The sequence below is a fragment of the Sorghum bicolor genome, chromosome 3 (genome assembly GCF_000003195.3).
Source record: "Sorghum bicolor cultivar BTx623 chromosome 3, Sorghum_bicolor_NCBIv3, whole genome shotgun sequence".
NCBI classification, from domain to species: domain Eukaryota; kingdom Viridiplantae; phylum Streptophyta; class Magnoliopsida; order Poales; family Poaceae; genus Sorghum; species Sorghum bicolor.
This window is the reverse complement of record NC_012872.2, coordinates 64,297,651-64,316,776: the sequence shown is the minus strand read 5'-3', so window position 1 is coordinate 64,316,776 and position 19,126 is coordinate 64,297,651. Positions and strand designations below refer to the sequence as shown.

The window sequence follows — 19,126 nt, the reverse complement described above, 5'->3', positions numbered from 1 at the left end:
CCTTAGTTTAGTAAGCAGTAATTAATCTTGTTGAAACTCCAAGTAGAACTGTAGTGCAAAGGAAATACTCCATCTCTGAGGCTCAAAAAAATAAAATAAAAAGAATTGCTCATACACAAATTTATAACAGCAGTTACAGAAAGACAAGCTTGTGACTAGGAAATGTCCTGCACAATGCCCTTGACTTAACTTCAACGGTCACGTGGGGATGTTTTCATCGCCATACTTAGATTTTCCTCTCATCCTAATAAGCATCTCATGGTCCTCTATAATGTGTGTAACCCATACAGCACAACTTTCACTTGTTATCTGCTCTAGATAAACTCACTAATTATCTTGTACTCTCTCTAGTAAAGAAAAAAAAAATGACATTTTCACATTTTAGATGTCAAATCTTTTAGGGAAAAAATGGTTTTTAGCGCACACAAATCTACCTCAAACAACCTTTGTACTTGTACTTTTTCCCCTAAAATTTATAACAATACTCTCTCTCTCTCTCTACATCCATATAAAATGTATTTTAATAACAGAAAAATTTCTAGAGTAGATTTTGACTCTTATTTCTGTTACTATGCATTATCAATGGCTGAAAACTTAATACCATCTTACAGTTCCATTGAATATACACATTTTTATGCAATTATTGTACACTAAACATGTATATAATTTGAGCAATTGCTGGTGAAAACTTGCGAAGTTTGAATTTTTTCCCTATAGAGTATGCATTATATTGATGGGCGAATGGGTATGGCAGTGCAATGATTGATTAAATTACAGAACAAGATGCTCTTCTTTTAAGAAAAAAAGAAGAAGAAATGTGTGGGAAAGATCGATTACATTACAGAGCAAGCATTTTCCACCTTACAAAGTGACAGACTAATTCGCAAGTAAAAGAGTGTCAGAATATCTCAATAACAAAATCTGGGCTGAATAATAATCATTTTCTTTTACAGTTGTAGTTAGACAAAAGGTCAAAATGACAAGACAAATTATCAATGAATTCAAATATACTATTTTAGTCCATTCTCGACCTCACAATTTCGAAGAATCTAGCCAAGAACACTTTAATCTGTACTTCAGTACTTCGATGCTTCATATGTATACAGTATACTGTTAAACAGACCTAAAAGATTTTTTTTCTCTGCTTTTCAATATAGAACTGGAAAGAAATGGCGAGAGCGATCTCCTTATTAGGCACCCCTCCGGGCTTCGGCTGCTCGCCAGTTCGCTCTCCCCCTCCCTCACAAAGCGTCTGATGAGGTTCCAGTCCTGAGTAGTAGTGTAATAAATGCCCAAGAAACAAACATTCCCTTTCGAGCCATAACAGTCTGTTCTTTCCGCGGATAGCAAAGGGGGTGACGGTGAGGGGATGGCGAGGCGCAATGATGGCTGGGGCGACGGCGACAAGATCAAGATTGGTGTCTGCGTCATGGAGAAAAAGGTCAGTGGTTGGACTCTGGGAAAACTAATGATTTGATGCTTGCGTTTTCTTCTTGCTGATTTGATTGATTTTCCTTCCCTGTGGAAACGTTGTAGGTGTCGTGTTCTCCCATGGAACAGATTCTTGAGAGGCTGCGCGCGTTCGGCGAGTTCGAGGTATGGTGGCTCAGAAATGTGTTATGCCGGCGGATTATCCCTACGTTCCATTCCTATTCTTGCTGACTACTTGTTCTTGTTTCTTTTTTACAATAAAGAAACAAATAAATAAACGAAGGCAGATGCAGTGATGGACGGGAAATTGGGAAAAAAAGTTTTTTATACACGATTCCAAGCTTAGCTGTTTACCGAATGATATGAAACGAGAAGCTGTAGTAATACAATCTGCGATTTTTGCCTCCACTTTCATTTACATGCTATATAGAAGGTTGATTTCAGGAAGTTACATTGTCCGATCCTGTGAAACTTAAACTCTGGCATTTTGTGACATCATGAATATGCTACCAGCCTACCATGGCGTGGTCCTTGGTTTTCTTGTGTTAATACAATATAAATCACATCCAATTCATAATCTCTGTATTCTTTACCCCTTTTTCCCCTTGAAGAAGCTGGATAGTTCAGTTTATACTTTAGCTTTATACTGCTGAAGGTACATATGCCAGGTCTAGTTTATTCTTCTGGCCCTGGCCTGTTCGCTTGAACTTATCAACACTACTTTTCAGCCATTAAACAACGTTTTTCTCTCACAACAAATCAACATCAGCATGAGCACCATCCCGAAACTATTTTGCAAGCAACTTCAATAACTATTTGTATTATACTGAATATCAAGAGGTTAAAATAATATGATTATGCTTTATGGGTGCAGATTATAATTTTTGGTGACAAAGTGATTCTTGAAGATCCCATTGAAAGGTATGTTAGATAAGTGTGAAGAGTAAATCTTTTAAGAAGTCTGGTTGTAAATTTTCTGTGCATTGGTGAAATTTAAGTAGTGAATTGTGTAGACAAAAATTTACTTGAAGTATGAGGTTAGGATAAATACCATTAACTAATGGTACCACTCTAGCATGATCATCTAATCATTAAGCAAGTAACTGATACTATCTGTCCCGCTGTTCAAAATACTTGGGTTTTTTTGACTTAGGTATATAACTCTATCACCCATGAGCTTTGCAGAAGTCTCGGCTTTCCAGTGAGGATTTATTCTGTGTTTGTGGATAATCTTATCTCACGTTAATTATGTGATGTCCTTTAGTCATCATATATCTGTTAATTATGTTTGTGTTGAGTTGTAGGCCAATATTTTATTTGGTGACATCATCCTAAGTTCAAGTTGGTACTAATTCATTATACTAACTGTTACTGTTTTTTTTTGGCAGTTGGCCTATATGTGATTGTCTAATCGCATTTTACTCGTCTGGGTATCCACTAGAAAAGGCAGAGAAATATGCAGCTTTACGAAGGTTAAATACCTCCCCAGATTCAAGCATAGCACTTGTAAAGTGTTGGATTTGAATATGTATCGCGTCCATTCTAAATTGTAAGCCATTTTGGCTTTTCGAGATATATAACTTTTGCCATGCACCTAGATATACGCTATGTTTAGATACATAGTAAAAACTACTTATCTAAAAAAAGCAAAAATGACCTACAATTTGGAATGGAGGGAGTATTAGATATTTGATCCTTGTGTGTCTTGCATATGGTCCTAGTCTTATTCCAAATACGCTTTCTTTTAGTCTGCAAGATCTACATCAAACAATTTTCTCTTAATCTGTTACAGTTACCTCGAATGCACCCTTGACTAATAGTTCAGTCTAAACCAGCTCTCCTAGTAATAATATTTTTGGAATCCTATCATCATGACATCTATTTTCCTAGACATGAGTTCCTCTATGCCCTTTCCAATGACTGAAGAAATGAAACAGAACATCAGAAGCTATATTTTCTTAATATATTCCTTTTGTTTCTTGCTTGGACAAACATGCAAGTGACAAATACATTTGATTGCAAGCAAGGGGGCTCATGTTACCCTGAGGAGTTTTAAGATTCCATGAAGTAACTTAGATATTATTCTTTAGGCCCTTTTTGGTGAACGAGTTGGCCCCGCAATACCTCCTTCATGACCGCAGCAAAGTATATCAGGTATTAACATTACTAATTCCTTGGTCGTCAAATGAGTTTCTGTTGTCTCTATTAGATGCTTTTAAGCTGGATTACTTCCCTTTCTCTTTTTTTTGAGGGGGTGCTAATTTAAACTAAATAGAGAACAAACAATTTTTTGTTCTTAGTTTTTAAAATAACAGAATATATGCGTGGACGTCTCCTCTTTAACCTTAACACTCTGAAATTTACCCTTTTCTGAATCTCTTTCTCTCCCAAAAAAAAGTGTGACCAACGTAAGAGGAACTAGCTGGTTTTTCAATAAGAAGAAAATAGGCACCCAATTCAAGATGAAGAGGACTTGAATCTAGGTGGTTGGGCCCATGACCACACCTTCCTCTCACCCAATTCAGCTAGGATCACTTCTTAATCTCCCCACCCCACCCCTCCTGCTTGCCATGACCATTGTGTGTACTTCATTTGTATACGTTATCTTGTTCCAAAATGTTGATTTTTGTTTTCTCTTTCTCTTTCTCTTTTTGCCATTTAGCAACTTAAGTTGTATGGGGTTCCTGTTCCAACCTATGCTGTTGTCAGAAGAGAGTACCCCAATCAAGAATTAAGCTACTTTGTTGAGGAAGATGATTTTATTGAGATCCATGGGAAGCGGTTTTGCAAGCCTTTCGTGGAGAAACCCATTGATGGTAACAGCTCATAATTTGATAAGTTTAATAATGTCCTTCTCTTGCACTATTTCTTGTTGACTCTTCTCTGTGTTGGGTCTAATAATGTCAGCTGTCATTTTTGTTTGGCCCAATACATTTATGCCCAAAGGGATGGAAAAAGTGGTACTCTAGCTGAGAAGACTAAGCTTGACTTCATGGCAGGATGCTATATTTGAGCTTACTACTTGAGAAAAGGAAATGAAACCATCTATATAACACTCCAACTCACTAAGAACTCATTAATTTGCTATGGATCTAACAAAAGATTATCAGGTATTTTCAAGACATGTTCTGACTCCTGAAGTATGCTGAAGACTCTTTTCCTTCCTTTTTTTCACATTATAAAGACACATGCCCCTCTTGGGCCTTGTACAACCTAGTTTTCCTTTCTTCTACATGATATATATAACTAAATACCACAGTAGGGGCTGTTTTTTTCCTAAAACAAATGCTGAAGTCTTGACACTTTGCTTCCAGAGTGCAGACATTCTGCGTAAACTTTGGGTCTACAAATTCTGATAGACAGTTGTTTTAACACCCCCCCCCCCCCCCCCCCCGCCCTTACCTCTTTTTACATTTTTATTCTTTGTTTTTGTGGCTATTGTTGGCCTTCATCTCTAAAACTCTTTATTGTTGTCACATATCAAATATTGCAGACAGTTTTTTTTCTGAAGTGTGTTTATATTCATTGTTTGTCTTCAACTCTTACTTTTCTTTATTGTGAGAACTTAACTGATTAACTCCACAATTATTCTGTAACGATTCTTTATTTATATTTTTCTGTATGCAAGCTAATGAGTATTGATGCATGCAAAATTAGTCAAGTAATATCCAACACCTATATCATATTGTATCTTTGTAAAATAACAGAATAAACATGTTTCTGCTGCTTACAATTGTTGTTGTATGAAGGTGACGACCATAACATAATGATATACTATCCTAGCTCAGCTGGTGGAGGAATGAAAGAACTGTTTCGTAAGGTGAGGATTTATTACCTTCAAGTTCAAGTTGATGCCATAGATGATTGAATGTGGCCACCTGTTATGGTATTTGATATTTCTGTTAACAATTTCATTCATCATAGTTTTCTTCTGTTAAAGAAGTTATAGATAATATAAGCTAAAATAGACTATCAGGCAATCTGCTTTATGTTATATCATTTTTCTTATTCTTATCGAGCTGATGCCGTCATGCTTTCTCACTAGTCACTAACTTAAGTTCAAGAGTATTACAGTGAACTAGCATCTTTGATGTTTGTTCAGTACTTCAGTGTAGTAAACTGCTAGATAAACGATAAAGAATAAGCTCCAACAATACATACTATGTGGTTATTTCGTTCAAGTGTTCCTATGGTTACTTCTTTGATATAAACAAGTTCATGTCTGTTATTCATCTTGTCATAAATGTGTATTTCAATATTCCTCCAAAATACACTGACCTGACAAAAATCTTCCTATGAATACATAGGTTGGTAATCGATCTAGTGAGTTTTATCCATATGTGAGGAAGGTGAGGCGAGATGGATCTTACATTTACGAGGAGTTCATGCCTACAGGAGGGACAGATGTCAAGGTGGCAAACCTTGCTAACTTGTTATTTCATATCTTTCTTTATTTAGAGTAGTCCTCTCCTACTGTCATCCTCAAAAGGAAGTGCTGAGCATGGTATTTGACATTCGTTGTAGGTTTATACAGTTGGGCCTGTATATGCACATGCTGAAGCGCGGAAGTCTCCAGTTGTGGATGGGGTTGTCATGAGGAATTCTGATGGAAAAGAGGTACTGTTCCTTACTTTGTTGGGACAGGATTCGTCTCATTGTATACATTAAACATCTGTTTATAACATGCTGACTGAAACTCAAACCCTTTTTATGTAGAAAAGGGTGTGTGTTTCCCATATGCACAATGTAGCACTGTTGCATTATAATATTTGTCTTGCTTGAAGGTGCGCTATCCTGTTCTATTAACCCCTTCTGAGAAACAAATTGCAAGGAGCATTTGCCAAGCCTTCAGACAAGCGGTAAATTAAACCCCTTTCTACCAAATTACACTAAGTAAGCAACATGATTGCTTTTTGTTGCTTTGGTAGATTTAATTTGCAATCAGTGATATATCTAAGTTAACGGAGAACAGATTAGTAACAGGTTGTTTACTAGAAACTGGTGGGGGCCTGGAAATTTTGTTAAAAATCATAATAAAATAACGGCAAATTTTACTCATGGACACCGTTCAATCATGTAATTTTCTGATGTACACCGCCAACTCTGAAATTTGCCCAGAACCATTATGAAATTGTGTTTCTTTGACGCTGGACACTGTGGCCATCAAAATATTCATTTCCACATTCTGGGGGAGAGAGAGAGAGAGAGAGAGAGAGGGAGAGAGGGCAGTGAATAGACCATATTGCCCCTACGGTTGTCTTCCTCCTCTTGAATTTTCGAATTTGTTTCTGCAGGTGTGCGGCTTTGATCTTCTAAGGTGCGACTTGGGAGAGGCAACATCCTATGTATGTGATGTCAATGGCTGGAGTTTCGTGAAAAGTTCATACAAGTAAGCATTCTGTCACAACAAATATTGTAACATTTTACACTAGGTAAGAGCCCTTGCTATTTCTTATTCAGAGGGTGAGCGCTTCCTAATCCAGGTACTATGATGATGCTGCATGCATTCTGAGGAAAATCTTTCTTGATGAGAAAGCTCCACATATTCCATCAACCATTCCTACTAGTCTTCCATGGAAAATCAGTGAGCCAGTCCAACCATCTGATGCTGTGAGATGTCGTGAGAGGGGAACTGTTGGAATATCTAGGCCATCAGAAGAGCTGCGCTGTGTCATAGCTGTTATACGCCAGTAAGTATAATAATTAAGAACTTAATCTCCTGAAATCCTATAACTATCAAAATGCTTTCTGATACTATAGAGGCATGCCTACTTCATATTGTAAGTGGGGATCGCACACCAAAGCAGAAGGTGAAGCTAAAAGTAACTGAAGAAAAGCTTTTGAAATTGATGTTGAAATACAATGGTGGAAAGGCCCATGCAGAGGTGTGGCAGTCCAGTTCATTTTATCTTTCGTTCATTCACAATGTTTGTTCTTTTGCTTGATCTGATCCTTTTATTGTTATTGTTCAGGCTAAGCTTAAAAGCGCTTTGCAGCTGCAAGATCTATTAGATGCAACAAGAATCCTGGTTCCGCGTGCTAGGTAAAACCTATAGTGTCAATTTCTCATCTCTTATTGTTTATGAACCTTTAGGCAATCATCTTATCAAGACTATGTATATGCTCTTAGTTGATTCCTACCTTCACTGTTTTCCACCCAAGCCATTATGCCATTTGCTCTCATAAACTATTTGGTTTGTGGCAAGTGTAGCTAGGTAATTTTTAGGATCCTGTGTGACATTTCATTTGTGATGTACAACTTGGTTTGCGAATTGGATTATTCTGTTGTGCTGCATTATTCCGTGTAATCAGGTACTTTAGGAGTATATCTTCCATATTTTATATATTATTTTTTTGATTTTATCTATAAACTTTAGATCTGGTCGTGAAAGTGATAGTGACGTTGAAGTTGAGCACGCGGAGAAGCTACGCCAAGTTAGAGCCGTCCTTGAAGAGGTAAAATAGTTGCTTCTTTTTCGAGAATACACAGGAGGGCTGTGTATCTTTGTATAGATACAAAATAGAGTCTGGTTACAGTGTGGCGGCTGGAGCACGCACTCGGGTCCAGGATCTGTTACAGCAAACAGTTGGGACTATACTTGGATGCAATACAACCAATGAAAGAATGGAAGGGGGCAAGGGGCTGAGTCTATGTACAAGTGCCTAACAGCATCCCAAGTGCTTTTGCCCTGGCTGATACCAGAGTGTGGCCTCAGCGAGTATGCAGTCAGTGACTGCTGCTGCTCATGATTCTTCGTCGTTGGACACACGTGAATGTGCTTCCAGATTTGCCAAGTGGTCAGCATGAACAAGAACTCAATTCTCCTCTGCTGCCGCATTCCTCCCTTGATGAGGCACCTGTATTGCAGCTCACAAGAATGTGTATCTACTATCTTTTATATTTATGTTCTCTGCAATTTTTCTTTTTTGCATTTTTACATTCTTAAAATGTATAATAATTTATTAATTCTCTGATACATAAATTTCACCATGGATATCAGGGTGGACATTTTTCTGGTATCTATAGGAAGGTACAGCTAAAACCATCAAACTGGGTCCACGTTCCTAAAGATAACAGAGAAGGGGAGGAGTATCCAGTTGAAGCCCTAATGGTTCTTAAGTATGGTGGTGTTCTAACTCATGCAGGAAGGAAGCAGGTCGAATTTACTTCACCTTTGAGTTTTTTTTAAATATTTTTTGAAATAATGGTTCAGCACATTCTGATGAGTTGTTGGTTTATTTTGAGTAACTCTTATAATACTCTATTTCTCTCCTGGATGGTTTTGATTGATTGCACAGGCGGAAGAATTGGGAAGATACTTCAGAAATAATATGTATCCAAGTATGGCCTTCTAAACTTTGGTCAATGTTCTACATTGAAGATTCTAATTGTCCATCTTGCCGTTTGTCTCCAAATGACTATTTGGATGATTGGGTTTAGCTGAAATGCATGTCTGAACTGATTAGCATACATTTTGGCATAGTCTTCACTATATTTTCCAATCTAGGAACTTTTCTATTTTGCTGACCCCCTTGGCTCTCAATTTGAGGTCAAGACTTAACTGAACAAAAGTAAATCTCGCCTGAAAATTTTGTAAAGTCTTTTGATTTAGGTCTGGTAATTTCAGTTCAGCTGCTTTACTACAATTGTAGCTGATTCTTGATTTTGGGTTATCAGCCACCATAACATTCGCCCAAAAATCTAGCTCCTCATCTCTCCAAATTTGTAAGAATGAGGAACAAAACGGTGCAGCAAGAACTAGAACAAGATACTTGGATTCATTCGCTGCGGAATAAAATCACAACAGCCACACATTTACAAGAATTTGTGTCCTTTCGGATCCGACGTACGTACAGCTGCAGCCTGATATGGATGACCAGATTAAATGGAAATAGACCAATGATAGGCAATATACACCACAAAATCGGCCTACCGTGCACAGTTCTACGGCACTTACCACAGGTTCAAAACAGACATCATTTGGCGCGCGCATGTGGTGAACAAGTGCAAGCTATTCGCCTGGATCCTCATTCAAAACAAAATTCTAACAGCTGACAACCTTGCAGTCAGAGGATGGCCTCACCCTCACCAGGATAGCTGCGTCCTATGCAACAGCCCGCTCAAAACAGGACATCACCTTTGTATTACCTGCCCATTCACACAGGAAATCTGGAACAGCAGGGTGGCATCTTGGGAAAACTTTGGAAACCTACAGCCAGCCCTTCAGGCCAATGCCGACACCTCAGTTGACTGGTGGGAGGCGACCTTGCCCTCAGTCCCTAAAGAGAGGAGACGGTAATTCAATGGAATGGCCCTATATATTGTGGAGAATCTTTGGAAGGAGCGCAATCGGAGAATTTTTTACAACAATTACTCCACAACTCTTCAGGTAGCTGGGCAAGCCAAAGAGGATCTAGAGCAATATAAAATGGCCTTTGGAGCTTCACATCCTCAACGATATTGTCTAGTGTTTCTAGTGTTTTTGCCTGATTTGCGTTCTTCCTGTTCTGGAACTTTTGTGCCACTTAGGCTGGGTGGTCCTTTTGGCCTTAGTGCCATCTTGTACATAAAATTTCTTTCCGCTTAATTGATTGGTAGAGCTCCTTCCCTTGCTTCCACACCAAAAATAAATAAATAAATAAAAAATAAAAGAATAAAATAAACTTTGGTACCCTACCATTCTGCTCAGCTTAATTGAAATTCATTTCCAGTCTTTTGCTATTTATCTATTGCAGGACCATCTCGATTTTCTTGAATGCCTACCAACATTGTCTCTCTCTGGTTAAGTTTGTGAAATTTTTTATAGGTGAAGGACCAGGATTGCTTCGCCTCCACAGTACATATAGGCATGATCTGAAGATATACAGCTCAGATGAAGGTCGCGTTCAGGTATGTAAATAGTCTCCATTTCTGTTTGTGTAAAAAAAATAGACCAACCTAGGAGGATTTAGGTGGCTTTACATTAATATTAATATTGATAAGAAAATAGTAGACACCCAAATTCTCCTCGATGAGGACTGGGTAGGTGGTCTAGGCATTCATCCACACCTCCCAAACTGAGCTAGGCTCGACTTCTGTTTGTGTATGACACATCATGTTCCATATCAATCAACATTTTTTTTAAGAATCTTCAATCAACATATTGACAGAGATTTCTAGGAGTCTTAACTGTCATGGAGTAGCTAATTCTTCTTCTGAATTAAGAATTCAAACTAGGTAGCGTCACCGTAGACAATCGACAAATTTATTTATGTCCACATGTATTATGCCCCAAACTTTATGCTACTATGACAGGATTTGAAAAACGATCATTACCTAGTAGCAAGTTGTACAGTTAGGTGTATGTTTTAATGTATTTATACCTATGTGACATGCCATGTTATAATTATTCATTGCATTGGATTGTGAAGAAGTGATTAGGTTCAAGTAGTTCATTGGTAACTGTGCTTTGTAATAAATAGTACTGTATAATTCTGTGGTTGTATCACCTTGAATGTTTTTCCCTAGGTCACCTGACATTGTGACTCTCAAACTAGTATATTAGTGTTACCTTGTTATAAACTGCCAAATGCTTTGTAAAAAGTTTGGTCGTTTCACTGTACTTAATTATAACGAGCATGGCATCCAAGAAAAAAGAACTATCGGTCTTGTGTCTGATTGGACATTAGTCATCGCAGAAAGAGCTGGTTTCCCAGTCTTTACTGTCTTCCATTATTCTTTTTGTACTCTCAGAGTCTCAGTTCTTTATTGATTGACTACATAATGGTAGTTGTTATATCTTAGATGTCTGCTGCCGCTTTTGCTAAAGGTCTTCTTGATTTGGAGGGGGAGTTGACTCCAATCCTGGTCCGTTCCTCTTCTGTAAATCTATATCAGTCAGACCAAAGCAGGATCATAATTCTCCTGATTTTACTATCTCCAGGTTTCACTTGTTAGTAAGGACTCGTCTATGCTAGATGGCCTTCAGGATGGTACTATTGACATAAATGAAGCAAAGGTATTTTTCAGACGCCATTGCAAATACTTAAGAAACTGTTGCTTTCAGTTTTCAAACTTTAGATTAGTTTTCCAAGGGAGTCAAAGTTGCCACTCAAATGTTGTCAACTGTGAATTTGGGGTAAAACATTTATAAGTATGATGCATTCAGTTAATATTTGAGATCAAAAGAAGTGTGGTCCAACAGGAATTGAAGAGTTGAAGGCAAGAAAAATGGAGCCATGTATTATGCATCTTTATTCAAATTGGAAAATAATCTAGAATGTGTATGGTTTTGTACATGTTCGATCATATGCAATCATCTTTTTGAGATATGGATCATGTACAATTTTTTTTTCTCCTATGTCTCTAAATATACCTGATTTTTGCAGGCTCAATTGCATGATATCATCACATCTTCTGAAGTTGCAAATTGTAATGTACCTATGAAAGTCCCATGGATGGTTGATGGAGCTAGAGTACCTAAAAATGCTGCTCAGCTTCTCACAGATTTGGTATGGACATTTTTTTCTCATTGAGTTCTTCATAGAGGATTTTCCTAATTCCTCCTAATTCCTCTTGAACAATTCTATACTTTAACATAATGAGTTCCTTACTATATTAAGAACTATTGCTACCCCGCAACCTCTGTGGGTTGTTTTGCAGCAACTTTCAGTGTCAAAACAACTGTAATGATAATAGGTTTGTATTGTCTTATCAGGCTGAGTTGACAAAGGAAATAACCACGCAAGTAAAGATGCTTTCTGATAATGAAGATGAGAAAGCTGCCATAGGTAGTGATTCACCAAATCCTCCTTATGATATAGCAACGGCACTGGGGAATGCAGAAATTGATATGGATCGTATTTCTGCTGGATTGCCTTGTGGTAGTGAAAGCTTTCTTTTGATGTTTGCCCGTTGGAAGAAACTAGAGAGGGGTCTCTACAATGAAAGGAAAAAGTATGTCTTCTATCCTTTTGGCATCCTTGTTGAGCATTTGATGTTCTCAGAAGGAAATCCACCTGGTGTAACCACTGTAAAAATTTTCTCTATGATGCAGGCGCTTTGACACTTCACAAATTCCTGACGTATATGACTCTTGCAAGTAGGTAATCTTACCATCACATAATGTATATGGGTTTCTCTTTGTAAAAGAGTCACCTTTTTTCGAGCAACGCATGGGAGCTGCGTGTCATTTCATTAAAATAGAAGAAAGAACAAGGGAGAGGGCATGGAACCAGAAACACCCCAAAACTCCCAATTCACACACCCACACCTAAAACGAATACAGACCTGCCATGAAAAGAGTTCATACCACACTATTTAGATCTTTGTAGTTATATATTCAGATCCCCATCCATTTAATGTGTTTTGATAATGAACTTTTGAGATATTATTTCTGTGCCGTTTTCCAAAAATACATGTCATATCATTGAAGCAAATATTGCAAGGAACCACTGTTTTGTTTCCTGATAAAGATCAGGTTGAAGTATAAAGGAGAATCATAACTTCTTATATTTGGCATTTGTCAACTTAGTTAATCATTTGCCTCATCATCTGAATTCATGTCAACTGAAGTCTTTCAATTTTGCAGTTCTCGTTTATTTATATTATACTCATCTTTATAATGATGTGTTATCTTCCTAATGATAGTTCTTGTATGATAGGTATGACCTTCTTCATAACTCACATCTCAACCTTACTGGTCTGAGTGATCTCTTCAAAGTTTCTCAGGTGAATCATGTTTTTATACAACTAACAGATTGGCCGCGGTAAATTTTCATGTTACGTAGTACATTTAGCACTACATGAACTCAGTAGATTTCCACTACTAGAAACATGTACCTATCTTATCATGGCTATTCAGTGTAACATGCATAAATTAAATCCTGAATTGTGAATTGAAACTTGCTCATTCTAATGATCTTAGTCCATTTGTGCCCAATTTATCTAATTGTTTTGTTGTTACTCTTTCATTCAGTTGCTAGCTGATGGTGTCATTCCAAATGAATATGGAATAAATCCAAAGCAGAAACTCAAAATTGGCTCAAAGGTACTCGCATGTACTAGAATTCAGCAGCTTGGGACACTGCTCTTGCATTATGCATGTTCTATATTCATATTTTACAGTATTTGTAGTAACAAAGACAATGGTTTCTGTTTTCTGGACATAATCACATCGCTGTTTCTTCTGTTATTATCTATAGATAGCACGCCGTTTATTGGGGAAGATTCTAATTGACCTGCATAACACAAGACGAGAGGTTACTGCTGCTGCTGCTGAATCTAACACACATAACGATACAACAACAGTGTCATCTGCAAAACGTAAGGAGAGGAGTTACTATGAGGAGGTTAGGAATGAATGTATTGAAAGATCTAGCTCTAACAAGAAGGCCATTGATCTAGATGACTCCCATGAGGAAACAAAATACTGCTTGGATCCAAAGTAAGTTACTAAGAGATTCAGTTGTTTTAGTTGGAAAACATATGAAGTAATTTTGTTGCAGATATGCCAATGTGGTTGATCCTGAGCGACGTGTTCGAACAAGGCTGTATTTTACATCGGTATGATGACTGACTTGCAAACTCTAAACCATAACGTATAATGGTACTGTTAGGAGTTTTTTCCTGGGTCAGGTCCTATCCCTCTTGGTTTTAGGTGTTTTTTCCTCTGTTTTTTCTTGCTAGGTTCTCTCTTAAAAAACCTGGCTGTACCATGGGTTTTTTAAACCCTTTTCTTCTTAATATATTGATACGCAGCTCTCTTACGTGTTCGAGAAAAAAAATGAAGCAATGTTTTGCTTAATATTTTAGTGCTAATCAAATATTACACATGTATTTCTTGTGAACAATTTTCATGACTCAATCATATTGTAGTGCTAATTAAAGATACAATTTCCCTGACGAATTGCTGAAAGTGTCTTATCTTTCTTTCTAAAACATTATATGGTAGAGATACTTTATTTGGTGGCATTTGTTAGCAGGAATCACACATACACTCTCTAATGAACATATAATGTTTTATCCCCCTCATAAGTGGAACTCAGGATTTATCACTCTCTAATGAACATATAATGTTTTATTTGCTGAAAAAAAAAGGTATCTTGTCTTTGCTGTCATTATTCCTTCATATAATGTTTTATCCCCCTCATAAGTGGAACTCAGGATTTTGTTCTTGGCAGGAATCACACATACACTCTTTAATGAACATACTTCGCTACTGCAATTTAGACGAATCTCTGAATGGAGAAGAGAGTCTTGTTTGCAGAAGTTCTCTAGATCTGCTATTTAAAACACGTGAACTCGACTACATGAGTTACATTGTGTTGCGTATGTTTGAAAATACAGAGGTATTGGTTTTCCTAGTCATATGCCAGTTTAATATTTGTATTGTTACCCTTTTTTATATTTATATGAGTACTCCGTCCATTTGTTTTTAGTGGCTGCATCTTGGCTGTCTAAAACCATGCTTTGACCAGCAATTAGTCTAATAATATGTCAATAATATGCCCCAAAATTACTACAATCGGCTTTGTATTTAAAAGCACCTTCTAATTATTTTTTGATGACTTCTAATAAAATAGTATATAAAGATTTTATAGGCAAAGCTCCTTTTTAAACTACACCTACTAAAAACGATTGGGACCCTGTTATGTGCCTGCTAGGATTGAGAGGGGTGAGATGGGGAAGTAGCGGCTGCTGATGTGCTACAGTACCCGCGGAGCTACAGTATCCACGGGTCCTGTTCACGCCGGATGTTGTGGCAGTGGCTAGGGCTGCGAGGGCGAGAGGAGGCCGGCAGGGGGCCTTGCCCACAGCCGGGCAAGAGGGAAGGGTTTTCCTTCTTATTTCTTGCTTGATTAGATTGATACATCAGTTCTCCTTATATAGAGAGGTTTATTGACCCCTAAGCAAGCGACTCTTATCTCTAATTAACCCTAAGTCCCTAACACTAATGGGCTATGGCGCCAGCCTAGGCCCATTAGGTTCCTTACGTACTCTAATAGACCCTTTCACCCTAAGATACCCTCAGCAACTGATACTGATTAAATCACATAAACAGTCTACTTATACATACTCTTCAGTTCAGTGACGTCTCTGCATGCCTATTGCCTAACAATCAAGTTGCACCAATAACCAACATACTAATGGACAAGAACATAACACTAACTACTTAGCTGCTTGTAACGCTTCTAGAGTTTCTATAGTAACTGTGCAATGAATACTATTTTTTATCCCCATCTGATAATTTTAAGTCTTCTACTACCATAGTATTCCTGACTAATAGTTTAAAAACTTTAAACTACTAGAAAACATGACATGCACATCTAACACTAAATAATGTGATTCTTTTGTCAATGGAACATCCATCTCAGGTACCTTTGGAACACCCAAAGAGATTCCGTATAGAAATGACATTTAGTCGTGGTGCAGATATAAGTTCCTTGGAGGTATATTTATTCATTTTAAATGCTTCGAAGGTGTCCATTTCAGTATTTCTAATGACTTACATGAATATATTTTTTGCATACATCATGATCACACTATTCTTATGTATGGATGTAGAGTGGAGGCAAAGAATCTTTGCTTCCTGATGACCACACAATGCCAATTATGGAGCCAGAGAGATTGCAGGAAGTTGGATCATATATCACCTTAGACAAATTTGATAAAATGGCTCGCCCATTTGCAATGCCAGCTGAAGATTTTCCTCCAGCTGCTCCTTCTCAACCTTTGCCCGTCCGGTTCTGCAAGGATATCGAATTACAAGCAGGAAAACTGGTAATCTCTAGACCTATTACACTGAACACTATCATCAGTGGACAAAAGCTTTTTTGTATTTTCCTTTGGCCTTTATTCTGGTTGCTTTATATTGATGTGGAAACTGGGTGTGAGTTAGGGTATGAGTAGTAGGGTTGTTACAGGTCTGGAAACTAGAACAGCTTAGGCATTTCTTTCAGGACCAGTATTAGCCCCGTAGCACTAGACCTCACACTCTCAAAGTATCTTATATACCTACATACTTGTGTTTTCTTCGGGTTTAAACTCCAAACATCAAATTTGGAAAAAATAATATTTCAGTCTTGAAAATTCAGGAGTAAACCAGCCAGTTTCTAGAGAGAAACCTGGCTAGTTCTGGTTCTTGCTATCATCAGTACCTTCATACCATGGCATGTTGTTCTTTGGCCTCATATAAGCCAAAAGGAGTAGGAAGATTATAACAGCCGTGATTTTCCATATTCTACCATTTGGAACAGTCTGATTCTGTGTGGCAAAACCTCCAATTTTGCTTGGGGCATCCAGCTATTAGTAATAAGCTTTCTTCTACTTCTGTGAACTATCTTCTTCTACAGCTATTATTTGCTTCTTCTGTCAATCAGCCAAACAACCAGTCTTATAACAGTTAACACCACCCATGAACAATCTATCAAACAGATACTACTGCATGGCTGTTTTCCTCTTCAAACAGCTGACACAATTCGATTGTCTTGTTTTGACCAAAAAATTGTAATGTTTATTTCTTTTTTCATTTCTATCTCACCATTTGACGATTTATACTACTTTAGTTCTCCTTGTTTTTTCTTCTCTTTAACTTACTTCAAAATTTGCAGCAGCATAAGTCAGACATGCTGAGTGGTATTTTGAAAAGGAAGACAAACAAGCTTCAAGAATAGCATGCAACTGCGCAGCTGGGCTTCAGTTTGGCTGAGTCGTTGTATAGGTCAATGAGGGTCACTCAAATGGTTTACCAACAGACGAGACAGTTGTTCAAATGGTTTACCAACGAGCGGCAGTTTAACTGAACACTCTACACATCGATGGCTAGGTTTGCAGACACCATCGCACAGGAAGAATCACGAGCAGATAGCTTTTTCAGTATTTACAATATTGTATAAATAATAGGCCCATGTGTTCAGGGTGCTGCAGGTGGCTTTTTCAGGATTTACAGGAATGCTGAATCCAAGGCCATGTGTGAGTGTGTTTGTTCGGGGACTCTTCTCCCCTTACACTCTTTGTACATTCTTTTTTTTTAATAAAATGATGTGCAATTCTCCTGCGTGTTCAAGAAAAAAATATAACGGTGGTAATTCAAAGGAGCAAAAATGGAAACAGTCACCATGCTCTGAATCATTTTAATTTCATCTAACCTCTTTTTTTCTGTTTTTCTAAGATTTTAAAATGTGGAGTGGCAGAATGCCTACACGACTATGGTTACCCAGTTTTATTCTTCGGGTTCTAGCTCATCCGTCCACTATAGCTAACTCTAGCACTCCCAAATAGGTCCTCAAACTTTAGAATTTTGTGGCATTTTGTGTTGCGTCTTAATTCTGGATGGTAATATGTACCACAAAGACACATGGAACCTCCATGTTTCCACGAAAGCTCCTCATGAATGGTAGTGGTACACTGAAGAGAGGAAAGAGTTGCTCACTTAAACGCAACATTGTGGCCTAGATTTAATTAAGATTACAGAGGCTCATGTGCGCAGCTCTCAAGTTCCTACTAGGTTGTACGAAGGTGACAACGCTGGTTTGTCCCTTGGAAAACTACTTTACTACCCACACTCACTAGAAATCTAGAACAGATCATCATAAGCGACTATTTCCCGCGCCTTGTAAGTCACTCCAGAAGCTGCTTTGGAGCTCAGCATGGCTGAATTATCAGTCACGTTCTTCACCGTTGCATCGTGCGACGATCGCCCTGCGGATTCAGCAGCCCTTATTGAGTTATGTGGTGCTGCGCTGGCCTGTACAACTAAAACCTGTATCGTATCGAAGGAAAAACAATGTTACCCAAGGTAAACGTGCGTATATTTTCTAGAGAAAATTGCTGATATACGTTTGGAGAATTTGAGATTGAACACCGACTAGTCATAGATTTTGAGATGGGAAATGTGACTTGTGAACAACCATAAGGCAATACTTCAGCCCACCAAGCATAATTAAATTTCTGAAGCTTTTGAAGTTTTGTTACTAACAAATTGGCAAAATTTCTACTCCTACATGACACTACCGATGTGCTTGACATGAATTGGGGCAATGAACTTAGCAATAATCTTTTCTTCTTCAATGTGGTGTTTAGACCCCAATTCAGGCTTCTGCTGTCTAGTGTGTACAATCGAGCAAAAATTGCGCTACTACCATTTAATCGAACAACATTGCATCACAAATTCAAGAAACCTAGCCCTCGTTACCTTCTTGGATCCGATGGCGATGCCTCCACCGGGGTCGAGGGACGCGGCAATGGCGGCCACGGCGGCAGCACCGGACCGGAAGGTGACGTACCCGGTGGCCGCTGAGGCGTCGACGCGGGCCCGCGCGATGGGGCCGTACGCTTCCAGCCGTGACTTGAGCTCCAGCACGCCGCAGCCGGGCGGCAGCCCGGCGACCATCACCGAAGACGGCTGGGGAGCAGCAGGCGCCGGAGTCGGAACGGGCTCAGGGTAGTCGTCTGACTCTATCTCCGGCGCGCCCCCGCGGCGGCGCTTCGTCGGAGGGCCTGGGCTCGTGCGCCCGCGCTTGCCCCGGCGGCGCCGTGTCATGGCCGTGTGAGTGTGACAGTCGCACAGATGAGGCTGCTGGGAGTGAGCCGGGGTTGGGAAACGGCGGAATCTGGGCGGGTGCAGATGGATGCGCTGAGATTCGTGCGTAAGACCGGCAAATCAATGGGCAAGAAAGACTGCAAATTGTAACTGGACTTTTTTTTAGAAAATTT

General features: G+C 38.6%; 2 protein-coding genes across 5 annotated transcripts; one reads left to right on the top strand and one right to left on the bottom strand.

Moving 5' to 3' along the window:
• On the top strand, nucleotides 992-17,463 carry LOC8054701 (inositol hexakisphosphate and diphosphoinositol-pentakisphosphate kinase VIP1). 4 transcript variants are annotated; one of them, XM_021457304.1, is made up of 32 exons: nucleotides 1,002-1,260; nucleotides 1,348-1,441; nucleotides 1,537-1,596; nucleotides 2,306-2,352; nucleotides 2,820-2,903; nucleotides 3,522-3,585; nucleotides 4,094-4,247; nucleotides 5,181-5,251; nucleotides 5,739-5,843; nucleotides 5,956-6,048; nucleotides 6,216-6,290; nucleotides 6,726-6,820; nucleotides 6,915-7,121; nucleotides 7,217-7,316; nucleotides 7,404-7,474; nucleotides 7,809-7,887; nucleotides 8,433-8,588; nucleotides 8,731-8,773; nucleotides 10,239-10,321; nucleotides 11,216-11,278; nucleotides 11,355-11,429; nucleotides 11,800-11,922; nucleotides 12,129-12,367; nucleotides 12,468-12,512; nucleotides 13,075-13,141; nucleotides 13,389-13,460; nucleotides 13,615-13,856; nucleotides 13,918-13,975; nucleotides 14,593-14,760; nucleotides 15,787-15,861; nucleotides 15,977-16,192; nucleotides 17,026-17,463. In XM_021457304.1, exons 1-32 carry the CDS (start codon nucleotides 1,256-1,258, stop codon nucleotides 17,083-17,085), a joined length of 3,189 nt encoding a protein of 1,062 aa, XP_021312979.1. In that variant the 5' UTR covers nucleotides 1,002-1,255; the 3' UTR covers nucleotides 17,086-17,463. The 4 variants fall into 4 exon arrangements, with proteins under 4 accessions (XP_021312981.1, XP_021312979.1, XP_021312978.1 ...); XM_021457303.1 differs by having other exon boundaries at nucleotides 1,006-1,260; nucleotides 17,023-17,463; XM_021457305.1 differs by lacking the exons at nucleotides 1,002-1,260; nucleotides 1,348-1,441 and having other exon boundaries at nucleotides 1,578-1,596; nucleotides 2,820-2,980; nucleotides 17,023-17,463.
• LOC8054700 (uncharacterized protein At1g27050) lies at nucleotides 17,710-19,028 on the bottom strand. The gene is made up of 2 exons (XM_021457307.1): nucleotides 18,606-19,028; nucleotides 17,710-18,173 (listed from the first exon to the last, which is right to left on the bottom strand). Exons 1-2 carry the CDS (start codon nucleotides 18,951-18,953, stop codon nucleotides 17,988-17,990), a joined length of 534 nt encoding a protein of 177 aa, XP_021312982.1. The 5' UTR covers nucleotides 18,954-19,028; the 3' UTR covers nucleotides 17,710-17,987.